The 14,279-nt window shown below is 43.0% G+C and overlaps 1 protein-coding gene across 2 annotated transcripts in view; it reads left to right on the top strand.

Annotated features, from left to right (window-relative positions):
* The first annotated feature begins 759 nt into the window (after positions 1–759).
* Positions 760–14,279, top strand: part of zfpm2a (zinc finger protein, FOG family member 2a) — a 117,741-nt gene continuing 104,221 nt past the window's right edge. For both annotated transcript variants that reach the window (XM_034611911.1, XM_034611912.1), the window contains exon 1: positions 760–1,248. In XM_034611911.1, coding sequence (XP_034467802.1) covers positions 1,209–1,248 — 40 coding nt within the window. In that variant the 5' untranslated portion in view covers positions 760–1,208. The remainder of the gene's footprint in view (positions 1,249–14,279) is intronic.

The following is a 14,279-nucleotide window of genomic DNA, read 5'->3' on the forward strand; positions in this document are numbered from 1 at the left end:
AGTTTCTCTTACTGGAGATACAGTGTGTGCCAATTTGAATATATTTTACAATAAAGGGTTGAACACATTTTCAAGTAGGCTCAGAGAATTTACACCAGGCTCTTATACACTGTGTAATAGCTTTGAATAGATTGTATGTTTAAAATAAAACATTATAATTATTTCTGCTTTTTAGTCAAGAGGTCAAGTGATGGTACAGTTATGGCATCTCGATTCACATCACATCTCAGGGTGCATCATGGGAGAATGAGCAGCCAACAAGCAGCTGGCGTACTATATTTGACCAATATGGGATTATTATAATTATATTTTTTTGGTGACATGTATAGGATCATATGAAATATTAAACTACCCAGGGCTCTCTTCTTTTTTGCATTAAACATTAAAATACCACGTGATCATTTTAAAGCAGCTTCTAGTGGCAGCAGGGTCATTCAGAAAAATGAATACAAAATACAGTTTCTGTAAAATAAAAGGGACCAATGGTAATAGATCATTTTTATTGGGTTTTATCCTGGTGATCAGTGTGTCCATCTCTGTTCATATGTACCCAAAACACAACAAAGCAAACATGTGGGTGCTAATTAAGGGCGACGCTAATTAATAATAAGTGGACGACAAAGTAATTGTGGATCAAGTGAAGTTCACCAAGCCGCGGCTACGGTACCCGGGGAGGAACAAACCTTATCTTCAAACAAAAGCGCGAAACGCTTTCACCTCCCCAGTCAGTCCGTGCGGATCCGTGCGTCGAAGTGCAGCCTCATCACGCGGGGACACGGTGCACCGAGAAAGAAAGAGCGAGAGAGAGAGAGAGAGGCAGAGGCAGAGAGAGAGAGAGAGAGAGAGAGAGGCAGAGAGAGAGAGAGAGAGAGAGGGTGTGTGTGTGAGAGGGAGAGAGAGAGAGAGAGAGACAGAGAGAGAGGGAGAGAAAGATAGAGAGAGAGAGAGAGAGCCGGAGCCAGAGAGACGAGAAAGATAAAGGAAAGACAGACGGAACGATAGACTTGTGCGTAAAAAGTACTGGTGCCCCCTTCTTCTTCCTCTTCTTCTCCTTCTTCCTCTTCTTCTTCTTCCTCCTGTTCTTCCTTTTCCTTACTCAATTTCCATCAGAGACAAAAACAAAGCCCCAAACCGGCTGCTTGGATGAACCAAAACCTATCGATCTGTCAGTGCTACACCTGGATTCAGTGAGCAGCCGCACAGCAGGCATGTCCCGAAGGAAGCAGAGCAACCCCAGGCAGATCAAACGTAAGTTACTTTTTTTCTTTTACCGTGGTCTCCCTCGATACGCGGCGTTTCCAGTGCTCATTGGAGTTTGCGCAATATAGTAACGATAGTGACCACACTGGTGGAGCCGAGTGAGCCGCGCTCAACTACCGCCACTCATGTGCCGCCTGTCACGGTCCACACGCTCCGGTCTCCCTCCGCAGATCTCCTCTGTGCTCCGTGTGTGTGTGTGTGTGTGTGTGTGAGTGTGTGTGTGTGTGTTTTGACGAGGTGATGTATGCAGTCCAGATCCCACGGTGCTGCTGGCTGAAAAGTTTCCCCCCTGCTGCCAAGTTGTAACTAAAAATATGACAAAGTTATTTGTTTATTTGGTCGGAGTCCCTCTATTGTTGTTTCAACGCGAAACGGTGCACCAGTGCATCACTTAGTGTAAAGACTCGCGATTCTAAATGACAGGCCAGTGCAATAAAGAGCGAAGCTGCACGAGCAGGCCGGGTTGTTTCTGAATTCTATTGATTTATATTTAATGTTTTTATTTGTGGGATTCAGACACACGTGTTCCCTCTCTCTCTCCCTCTCTCTCTCTCTCACACACACACACACACACCAACTCCTTCAACTCCTGTTTTTTTTCCCCCACACACACACACACTCACACACTGGATGGCAGGTGTGTGTACATACACACTTTCTCCAAACTTTACAATATAGCCTATAAAAAGCAGATGCTACATATTGATTTATATGTGTGCCTCATGCTACTGCAGGAAATAAAGAGCATCTGTTTTTTAATATTAATTTTGATTTAAAATGTTGTTGAACTGCTCTGTGGGAGGAGTTCATCTTTCCTCTCAGCAACACAGCTGCTTCTCAAAATATAGATGGAAATTTAGACGTCTCTCCCCCAGAAATGTATAATGCATTATTTGTTTTTAATGCAGAGTTATTTTTTTAAAGAAGTGTAACCTCATGGCCTGCATTCATTCAAAAGTGTGTCATATCCACACTGATGAATAGATTTTTTAAATCAAATGTTTTGCACAACTTTTAATAATGCAAATGATTTTAACAAGCCTTTAGCACATCAATACATATGTGGGGATTTGCACATACACACCCACACCCACACACGTTCAGATTTCAAATTGCATGTACAGTGCGTGTGTTCAGTTAGTCCACAGTGCTGCTGCTGATGGGAGGCTGAAAGCAGGCTGTGGTTAGTTTGGGTCGAAATATCAAAAATCACACTACGTGCAGCAGTGTATAGGATGTCAGTGTCATCATGTTTATATGGGCTTCAAGTCTTTATTGACAATACAGAACCAGGGCAACATGGTGTGTGTGTGTGTGTGTGTGCGTGTGTGCATGTGTGCGTGTGTGCGTGTGTGTGTGCGTGTGTGTGTGTGTGTGTGTGCGTGTGCGTGCGTGCATGTGTGTGTGTGAGCTCACACGCATGAATTGTTTTTCCTTACTCCTGTTGAGGGTTAAGAACAGAGGATGTCGCACCTTGTTAAAGCCCTATGAGACAAATTTGGATTTGTGAATATGGGCTATACAAATAACATCTGATTGATTGATAGACGTGTTGGTAAACAGGAGCTTGTGTTACGCAGGTTGAGCGACTTTGTGTCACCTTGTTTAATTTTACACACTGTAACTGTTCACCTTCAGATTATTCATATACGTTTTTGAGGTGATCTTATTTGTGATCAGGATTTTGCTTATTTTTAAAAAATATATTAAATTGTGATTTATGAGTATTTTCAAAGCTTAATATTTTATTACTGTGAAAATTCATGAAAATAATTTGTGATAGTTATTTTGAAAACGACCCGTTTTAAATCTCACAATTAGAACATCTGAGTTTGAGTTGTTTGAAATTAATAATTATGTTTTTTCTACTTATTTATTACAGTTTAGTGGAACTCGGCACAGTATAGTCTCCTTAAAGATCTTATTATTTCAACTATCTTTGAGTTTATATTTGGGTTTTTGCTGGCATCCACCGAAAAAACTCGCAACCAAAAAGAGGCACGGCACCGCGTGACGTGACAGGCCCACTCATCTTTTTGAACCAATCCCATTGTAGCATCCACATTTTGTTGTTGAGCAAAGGAAGTCGCACGTTTGTGTTACGCTTTCGTCACCGTGACCCGGCCTTGTGCGAATTAGTATGTCATGTGTAAGATCTTGTTAATATGGAGCCGGTTTGCAGCCGCACTGTATAATCAAGCTCTGGTTAGAAACAGAAAGGTCACAGGGAGCCTAGATCCTCTCTCCTACTCTCTTACTCTGGGAAAAAAGGCCGAGGAGGCAGTGCACAGAAAGTCAGCACAGACAGTCATTCTAAAGGACAAAAAGGTTGTTGGGCGCAGCCCCCCTCCACTGCCCCCACCCGCTCCCCTGCATACATTGGACCGTTATCTAAAATTGTGATTTATGCAGTATTTTAATATTTTGCTTATTCTTTCCCCTTGGGTGCTCTCTGAGTGGTGATAAAAAGGCAATGCTGAAAGAGCACCATTAATTTGCTCCGATGACTGGGGAGATAAGGCCAGATAATGGGAAAGATAAGCAGGGAAGATATACCATCAGAAACCCGATTATTACCATTAAAATTCCAGCCCAGCAATCTGCAGCTGGCTGATAATTCCTTCTCCGTTTCCACCACTTTGGATGATAAGGCAAAAAATAGTCACTCAGTGCTCCTTGATTAGGCTGCCTGGATATCCCGATAATACAGTGATAAATTATGTATTTTCCCCCTTGTTTTTTTTCTCTGAAACGTTACATCTGATTTTTTTTATATATAAATATATATTCCCTGCCCCCCTTCCTCTATCCCCCTCCCCGGGTTGCTTTTCTAAGAAAGCGAAAAACCCCTATACACTTTTATTGTAATAAGAGTTTGATAGATAGAGGAGATAGCGGTGGAGGTGTTTTGTGTGGGAGCACATATCAATGTTATCAGCTCATCTCCCAGGGCCAGCTGCTAGCTGCTGTTGTTTTTAGCCTTATCACCCCGTGCCAATATGCCAATAAATTGCCCAGATTGTTAGCTGTTCAGAGGCGGGTCAGTAGAATTTGACAGGAATGATGAAAATATCGCTGATGCTCTGCGGATTGCGATTAGCTGCTGTAATATGATGTGTGAATTCCACCAAGCGCTCCCTCTATCCTCTCCTCTCCCTTCCTCCCTCCCTCCCTCCCATGTCTCCTCTGCAACCCCCCCCCCCCCAACCCCCCTCCGCCTCACCCCGGCTGCCGGTGGTGTCCATACCTCTATTCGTACTGAGAGGAGAACATTTTGATGCTTAATAGGAAGGAAAGATATGAACAGGCTGAATTGAAACCAGCCCCCTCAGAGTAATTTTTCTGTAAAATTGCCCCCCAAAGTTTCACAGCGTAAAGAGGAATCTGGATGATGTAGGGAGCGTGCCTCTGCCAGTGTTTATGGGAACATACCGAAGCGGCCCTCTGAGGCCACGCGCGGACATCTAATGTCAAATGTGCTTATTAAACTGACTTAGTGCTCTCCCCGTTACTGTTGTCTTCACCATATGGACCGTCTGAGAATTCATGGTGCTTCCTTTGACTCTTGTCCTCGACACCGTCCAACCGGAATCAAGCACCATGCTGTTGTGATTATGCTGCTCTTTTACTGTAAGTTTGTGCAGCACACAAGCGGCAAGTGCACAACTCCCCAGAGCTTACCACTATGTCACACTGTCAAAATGCCTAATCTACTCATGTGATAGGGATCTCACATCTGTAAAGCTGCTCCAATGCATTGTACAGTAATGCCTTTTTTTTTTCTTATTTGTCTATCTTTTATGTTTACCCAGAATACCTTGTGGGGCAAGTGACGTGGTAAACGTTGCCGTTTCTCATCTCATATCTCATTTTCTTAGATGCATTGTGTTACTGATACACGTCATATTATGGCCTTTGCGGAACATGATCCTGGAGAAAAACATTCTTTATGCAACTGTCTGGTTGTAATTGTTTACTGCTACAGAATGCACCGACCTTTAAGGTAACTCAAATCAAATGTATTTTGCATACAACCCTTGGATTATTATAATAAGGTGCCTGCTCTTCTGAACTCGTCAGTTTGTAACTGAACTGCAGCCAAACGCGATTCTTAGGTGGAGCTGAAAGTCTGCCTTTTATCCAAGCCACCATTTTTTCCATCTCCGCTCTGCAGTTAATCTCTCCAGCTCCTTAGCATAAGGCCACTTTATGTAACGTCAGAACACTGTTTATCATATCAGGTGACATTTCTATCTTTGAGGGGCATTTATCAGAGGCAGATTACAGTCGTAAGGGATAAGGGGAGTGTTTACTGAATTGACTGCCAAAATCCTCTATCTGAATTTGTGTGTATGTTTGTTTGCGTGTACGTTGGTGGGTCTACAGTACGTGCGATGAGCATGTGGTTATGTGTTTTCAGCAGAAGGATCAGAGCTGTTAGCTTGTATTCTATGCATTTCTTTCTTGCTCTGGGAACCGACTCTTCACCCATACTTCCTACAACTTAGCTCAGCTCTGCTTTTCTTCATGGAAGGCGTTCTGATGCTGGTGAAGTCGTATTCACTGGATTTCACCCTTGGCCCGCACACGCTGGCAACTTCAGCAGTCAGATGTTTTGGGGGTGTAAAATCAAAAAATGTTTGCATGCCAGCTTCTCTGTATATTTAAGGGTCTCTCTTTTCATTGGGTGACAATCACGCCGTGTCTCTAGTGTGTCTCTTGTTGATTTCTGTCAGAAGAAGAATGGTTGTTGAATGCCAACTTTCCCTCAAACATCTGTTCCCTGCCAATAACAGCTTGCGCCGTTGCCTCGTCTTAGCTGAAGGATCCCCAATTGCCTCCTCACTTTTGACACAAAACAACAATGCAGATGAATGTCATCTCCTTGTAATGTTTTTTTCTGTTGTGTCTCAAGTAAAAATGTTCTTTGTATAAAGCTTTGTACTCACAGCGCTGCTATTACTGCTTATGTCACAAGCTCAACAGCTATAGGGAGAGGAATGTATAGCAGCTGCTGTTTCCTTTGTTGAAAATTGCGCTGTGTGATGTGTTGGATGAGCAGGGGTTGGCAGCCGATGGACTGACGGTGCCTAATCCTGCCCTCTCTGTCACTGAAGCTCACAGTGCCTGGACAGCAGTGTGAAATGTGGGCAGGGTGGCTGCAAAGGTGGAGGTCACTTCCTCATGCAGTTTCCTCTTTATCTTCCTCTTTCCTGAATTCCACTGCTATTATTCCAACAGCCGCTGGCTCTAGCTGTCACCATTGTGTTTGTTTTTTACACAGGCACTGTAACTGTCACCACTCTGAACGAAATGTTAATTTTAGAAATATGTGCGGATCAAATACACATTTTTACAAAGTTGCTAACTGTGTTTCCATGTATTTACCTCTGTAATTTTACATCTCTGTCTGTGGCCGTATTGCTCTCTGTTTATTTAGATTTTATATCAATGATGCCCACTGAGCCCCGGGTAACAATTGACTTTCAGTCTGCTTTAAGTTAATAGCCTTGTCTCTTGCTTGTAGGGATCAATATTGGTATTAATTAATCACCATTATCAAGAGCAGGATCTAGTTCCATTTGTTGTTACATCAGCAAAATATCGATAGAGAAAGTGGACTCCCTGATCGTCATGGCAACTTCATCTCTTAGGTCAAAGAGAGTTTATCTTATCTTGCTGCTGAGAGTGGCAAACTGCTTAGGAATCTAGTTTAGACTCAAAGATCATCGATTTAAGCCTTTTTTCACCCCCACCTTGTTGTTTCAGGAGAGAGGGGGTGAAGAAAAAACAGAGAAAGACAGCATTCTAATCACAACAGAGATGTAAGATTTAAATATTGATGTCCAAAGGCCATTACAGCAAAGAGGGCCTCTGGTCTCGCTTTTGTTCAAGTACGTCCTTTTAAGACCCAGACAAAGCTTTGATTATCAGAGGTGTCACCGTGGAGTATGTCTGTATAGCTGACAGTGTGGGACTGCAGGGGAGATCAGTTTCCTGCAGCCACCGTCATAGAATATTAACAGAGCACACATCCTGGTCGTCCTACAGGCCTCAGCCTCCACTCAAACTTACTGTTTATGGAGCTCTTCATGTTGGGATTTTCCAAAGGCCTGCAGTGCTGAAAACTTAGTTGTAAAAATTTTGAGGATGAATTTTCCTCACGATTAATGCTTCTTTTTCTTTTTTTACTGGAAATTCCATGCATGGTCCGAGCTTCCTCGATGATATTTCACTGGATATATTTTGGTTCCGTACTCTTGTTTGGACAAAACCAGGCAAATGTAGAGGAAACTAATTTTAGATCCTACTCATATTATTCAGATCTTAAAAGCATCAGTGGAGCCATGATGATAAATTATTCAATTTGAAGTAAAAGTCCTGAGTTCAAAATTGTACTAGTAAAGTAAATAGCTCTTATTTTTATATAATTTAGTTTGTTTACCCTTGAAGTTGTTCAATACTGTTTTGTATTTAAAATCCTTTTTAAAATTTTAAAATTAAGTAGCATTAAATTTGAATACTGAAATAAAATATATCAAAATTCTCCATAGGCTACAGTAAATACAGTGCTTGAGTAAATGTATGCAGTTAGTTGTAGTTTCCTCTACTGCGAATAACAAAATGAATCATGGTTGGGCTGGTCTTTTTCTGAGCCTCCTGAAATGTGGCTGAAATTCAGTTTTTTTTTTCAGACAGGCATTTCACATTCTCTTTCACCTGCAATTCTTTGCTTTTGTGCAGTTTGCAGTGAAACACCAGCGTGATTAGGAGTTTGACTCATGAGCACTCATTCTGTATGTGCATTGTGCACATACAGCCTGCTCTCGTGGGAAGTTGGGTCTGGTGTGAGCTATTTGGGTAGCGGCATGCCTGGGTGCTTGGATGTACCTCATCATGCAGCAGAATGCTCCTCAGGGTTGGAGCAGAGAGCAGGGGCACTGCCTGCGTTTTTTTTTCTTCCTCTTTTTGCCTCCGGGACACAATTGCCTCATTTAACATTCTCTATTTGGCCCCTGCCAAGAGGGGAAATAGCCAGGGTGAGTAAGAGAGGCCGCCACACATCATGAATTCTTCTTTCATTTAACTTGCACAGTCCCTTTTCACCTTGGTGATGCACATGGATCAGGAATGAAGATATTGCTCAATTAAGGGGATTTCTGAGGTTGCTCCTGAGGTATTGCAGTTATTGTTGTGCCACACCGAGGTTTTGATGTATCATGGATATGGATATTGGGTTCATCACATTTGTATGATGATTTGACATTTCCATAGCGCAGAAGACAAACAGTTGCCTGCAACAGGAACTTGACATATTGAAGAAATGAAGTCCAGGGGTGGAAATCTGCCAGTCTTCCGTTGCAGGGACATGAATAACTTTTATGTGTGTATTAAGATTCTTTTTGTTTATTTCAATTTAATTAGCCACAGTTAATCAAAACATTTTTCATGGAATATGTCACAATTGATATTAGGCTTTTGACTGAATCTTGGATGAGAGGAAGGAAAGGGACTCCTTGGAAATATGACTCACATTTTGCAGCAGGCATCGTCATTTTGTCTTCAAAATACAGGAACATTACTGGCCACGCCTGAAGTTTGACTTCACCCATATAGTGCAACAATTGTGTCAGTAATTCCCCCCAAAATTTGAAAGGGTAATTCAAATAAATAAATACATAAAGATGCTAATAAAATGAAACAAAGTGGTGCGCACCATTTCCAGAGACGGAAAGAAGCTGGCACACCAGAAAGTGATGCCCTAATAGCTGTTTAGACTAAATCTGTAGCTTGGCAGGAATTACTAAGGCTGTGTCTGGGGGTGGGGGTGGGGGGGGGGGGGGGGGGGGGTTGCAGTGTGATGCAGAACTCTGCATTGGGATGAAATGCACCAGGCTCTATAGTTAAAGGATAGGTGGCAACAGGGGATTAAGTAACAAGCCTTTCAGTTCAATTTGTACATCAGCATTTTCCGCCAGACGAAAGGCACAGAACACATAGCATCTTAAGGGTTCAGTGGAAAATCACTAATGACAAAGCTTTGTAAATAGATAAACAATTTATGTCAAATATGCTGAAAATATAAAACAAACTTCAAAACATGTTAATACTTTAAAGAGGCTGTGTTTTGATTTGCACCATTGCAAAGCTGGTAAAGCTGTTGACAGCACAGCTTACACACCATGTGATCAGAGGCCATATCTGCCTGCATGTGATTAGCAGGGAGCACGGCTACAGAAATAGCCGTGATGGAGCCATATTCCAATTGGAAAAGGTTGACGATGATCGATTATGTTCAAGGAAATTATGCAAATCAGATTAGACGGAGTGTGTGCAATATCGGGCCGTGACGTAAGGGGGTGACGTGTTGCGAAGCATGCGTCTCCTGCTTCTTATTATCAGAAAGCAGGCTTTGTGAAGTGACAGCATAAACATCCAGAGAGAAATGCAGCCGCTATTATTTCAGAATCAGCCAATTTTCTCTCTCTGTGTATTTCAGAGAATGCTTATCTAGTAATTACTAAAAACTGTTGACATTGAGCAAGTGCTGTAGCCAACTAAAATGCCTTTTTGTCTTATGATATCAGATTGGATTTTTATCTAAGGTTCACGCAATCATGCATTCCTGAAAACCAAAGATAACTGCCTCAAACCCCTTATTTCCAGCATGAGTGTGGAATTAAGAGGCTCATTTGGCAAAACTACAATCATTACATCCTGCATTCATTTCTATGGTGAAATACTGATCGTATATATCTATTTTTTCCTCCTGGTTGACTCCAGGAAGTGTCTGTGAATCCCTGAGAAATACATTTGACCATAATCAAGTTTTCTAAGCTTCAGAAACAGGATAACAACTGGGTCAGATGATAAGCTCGAGCAAAACAGGGAAAAAAAGCCTCCTCTGATAGACGAGGAGAAAAATCTGATTGATTGATGTCTGCTGGCTTTGCCACCATCAGAAGCCAGTTGACAGTTAGTTTGGGATCAGATGATTTCACTCTTAAGATTGGGGTCGAGGGGAAGCTAGGCAAATATGAAGGACACAAAGGTCAATGGCTTCTCTCCTCCTCTCTGTATCTATCTCCCCCTCGCAATAGCTTGCTTTGACAAACTGTAATATGTTGCTAAGCTTTGTGGCAGCAGGACACATGGTCATAGTTTGTTCAGTAATATCCTATTGCAGTAATCTCACAAGGAATGATTGAAAGTGCTGGAGGAATCTGGTACGAGCAGGGAACCGTTGACATCATCAACTGCTGTGGACTGGCAGATGTCTCCTGACTTGTTTGAACTGAATTTTCCCATGGGATTGAATAAGTTAAACAACAGCTTTGACTCGCAGTGAATCTGTTATTGTAAGCAGGATCTGATAAGACGGCACCATATTATGAGTTTGTGTAGCAAAGAGGCCAAAAATGGAATCTCCAGCGAGTGTCTCTCTGTGGTTTCGGAAAAAGACGAACATGGAACTGTGACAAAGGATGATTGGTTGCATATTGTAAATAAACACCCAAGTCTTTCGCGAGTTGCCTCTTGCTCTCAGTCTCTCCATAAAGATGTGCCATGCAACATTTTTATCTCCTCTTGCTGCTTAGATCGTGCATCACCGAGATGAAGTGACAAGGGTTGTTCTGGGTTTGACCCTGTGTGGCAAAAAACAGCAACACTTGGATGAGGTTTAACCAAAACAGACTCTTTAAAGATTTTTTACTGTCAGAACCGGCTGTAATATTGCCAGTGTTTGCCATTTTGTTCCTTTGGCTGTTGTTGTGTAGCTGCAATTTAATAAGATCGGCCTTGGGTGCCCATAGTGATGATATTAAAGGCCCTGGTTCCTCTCAGAGTCCATCTCTAATAGACATAACAGACATGTCCATTAGCTTTGTGTGGGGCTGCTTTCAAGATCAAGGTCTCACTTGTAATGAAGTGGCTATGCAAATGCAAGTCAAATTCTACTATTGTGAATCACTTGTTTTAATCAAGTTTTCATTGAAAGAAATGTAGCCTCCTTTCAGAGCCACGAACCAAACAATAAAAAAAGGATAATCCGAAGACAATTCCCATCCAAATGAAACCGGACATCATTTAGGGGAAGAGACAACAACTCTTTGTTTGTTTGAAGTGGTTGATATGACAACCTTCTTGTCAAAGACTCAGGGCGAATAAAAGGGATTTGTAATTACCATAATTATCTCTTATATGTTTTCACCTAATGATGTCCATTAAATGCCCGAGGCTTCATTTAGAGTCTTCCTCGCTGTAGGTTGGCATAGCCTCATAATACAGCATGTTACATTACGCAGAGCACAAGTAATGAACTTCTTTCATCAAAGATGTTTATCGTGCTGTGCTTCTAGGGGAAAAGCCAATATACTCCAGCTTTTTGTTACTGTTGGATTATAACAATTCTCATAGTCCCCACTTATCTTTCAAATTTTCTCCACATGTGATATCAACTCAATTGGCTTCATGTCTAAACAGGATGGCTCTCTAATCTAGACCGCTGTTCGTTTCATGTAAAACATCCCATTTTGTGGCTTAGGCTGGTGGCTGTCTTATCATTATATAATTCACTGCCCTTTCCCGTGATTTTCTTTGTGGCAATTTATTTAAATTCCCCCATGTTTATATATTTCCTGTCTCCTTTCATTCAAAATGATTGCCTTTCATGAGTTCAAAGACTCATCTCCAAGACTTTTGGTAACTTTATAGATATGAATTCACAGTTGGGAGAAGAGGGGGGAAAAAAAGCTATTTTGTTGTAGAGCAGGAGAAGAGGGAGTGTTAGTGCATGTCCATCTGTGTCTCGAGGCCGAATCCAGAGGTTGAACTAACTCAGATGGAGAGTGCAGATATAGCACTCTAACAGTCCACACCTCAGCAGGTTCAGCGTTTGAGAGATCATGCCTGAATACATGTGTGCTGCTGCTGCGCTAAGGCCCTCAGTCCTGTATGTGGCTCCGCTCCTGTGGTTGCTTTGGTCTTTGTCCGCCACCTATCAGCATATCAGCAGTGTCTCTGAAGCCCAGTTGTATAATGCACCATTTATGGCTTTGTGGAGGGAGATGGTGGTCGGGCGGCGGAATAGCTCCAGGCCTTCCCCTCAGTGAGTGGATTAACGGCGGCCTGCTTTAGCGCACTCTACCGCGGTGTGAAATCGGCCCCGCTTCGGCGGCGGCGATGAGTCTCTCTCCCTCTCTCTCTCTCTTTCTCTCTCTTTTCTCTCTCTCTCTGTTTCCTCACCTCCATGCAAAGCCTCTCCCAGCCATCTGTGAAATGTGGAAACTCTGTGTCTAAGTTGAGTTCAGATCCCATCCCCTCCGTCAAGCTGAGGCCAGGAAGCGAATGGGCAGGCAGTCGGCGGAGAGGGTTTAGAAGGGGAGGAGAGAGCGAGGAGGAGGAGGAGGGTGGTGGTGGTGGTGGCGGCGGTGGTGTTGGTGATGGGGGGATCAGCTCACTGATGTCGTGCCGCGTGTGCAGGAACCCTGCCTGTTCTCCGCGGGCGAGTTGGAGGAGGGTCCAGGCCTGGGTGCCGGCCGAGAGATCTCCGGTTCCTGCTTGCAGGTCCAAATCCCCCCTCTGTGTGTGTCTGTGTGGAGGCGAGGCGGTGGCACAGCTCCCCTGAGCCCCTGCCCAGTCCTTTGAAGATAAGATGGTGATACAGAGTCCCTTTCGGTACGTCGCTAACCGATGGTCTTTGTGTGACACACATGCCTCTCTCTCTGTTGGAGCCTGCAGCGAAAAACACCTATGGTCTTCACTGAAACCAATCGGCTGTATGGCCACAGGTCAAATTAGATTATGAATGGGTGACAAAATCCGAGATCATATGTTTAGGACGTTCCATTTTTTTTTTTCACCATTTCATGCTGATAACGCAGAGTTCTGCCGTGGTTGATATTGTATGTCTATTTGATTTCCCTCCACTGAGAAGAATCACTTTCATGAATTCTCCTCATACACTAGCTGCTGACATTTTTTTCACTTTTCCATGGCAACGAGTTGTCATCTTAACTCTTGCTGATTTCCCTGCTATCTGCACTGCATTGCTCTTGATCATGACAGTTTTTTAAACATGTTTCTCCTCCGCATTTAGAACCTGATTTTGTGGCACTCGCAGGCCAATTCTCCCACTTCTGGCTCTCCACCGCAGCTTTTCACGAGAGCGACCATCATAATCAGGCTTTTGAATTATGAACTCAATATTCCCTGAACTGTTTTTTTTTCTTCTTTCTATCCTGTGGCTTTCAGGGTTCAGATCTGTGCATAATGTCTTGTGATTGCATGGCATTATGGTGGTTTGGAAAGCAGAGTCGAGGTCCAGCCACGCATCATCTTTCCGTAGACAATGTGAATCTCTGTGTCTCTCTGAGCTCATCAGGGATGGGGCGTTGATTACTTTTTGATACCCCTCCAACATGGATGAGGTCCTGCATACATCAGCTAATTAGAATGTACTTACAGCGTGTGTGTTTGTGTGTGACAGACCCCACACTTCTCATCAGATCCTCAGCCCAAGTGCTCTAACCACACTCACTAAAGGCTTTATCAAATTCCCGACAAGGAAAGAAAAGCTATACAGTGCAGGGCTGGGGGGCTTGGGTGAATGGGTGGGGGCTGTGTGTGTGTGTGTGTGTGTGTGTGTGTGTGTGTGTGTGTGTGTGTGTGTGTGTGTGTGTGTGTGTGTGTGTGTGTCTGTGTGTGTGTGGGTGTGTGGGATTTGATGTCAGGGAAAAATTAAACAGAAAAACGAATAGAGAATGTATAACGACAGGAGTTATTTCTGTCTTTGGGTGAACATTTAACCTTGAAACCCACTTCATAAACAACGCATACAGGCGAAATCTAATGGCAGCTGTCAAGTTTTAACTATAAACAGATGACTTTGTTTAAGAAGATACCTCCCAGCTACTGTTCCAGACCTCGTGCAGCAAAGATCCACACAGTGGCAGCAGCAGTGGAGCTCACTTTCACCCCACTATGGTTAATGAGGGTTGCGTTGGTAGAAGCCCCGA

Source organism: Hippoglossus hippoglossus, chromosome 16 (genome assembly GCF_009819705.1).
Source record: "Hippoglossus hippoglossus isolate fHipHip1 chromosome 16, fHipHip1.pri, whole genome shotgun sequence".
Classification (NCBI taxonomy): domain Eukaryota; kingdom Metazoa; phylum Chordata; class Actinopteri; order Pleuronectiformes; family Pleuronectidae; genus Hippoglossus; species Hippoglossus hippoglossus.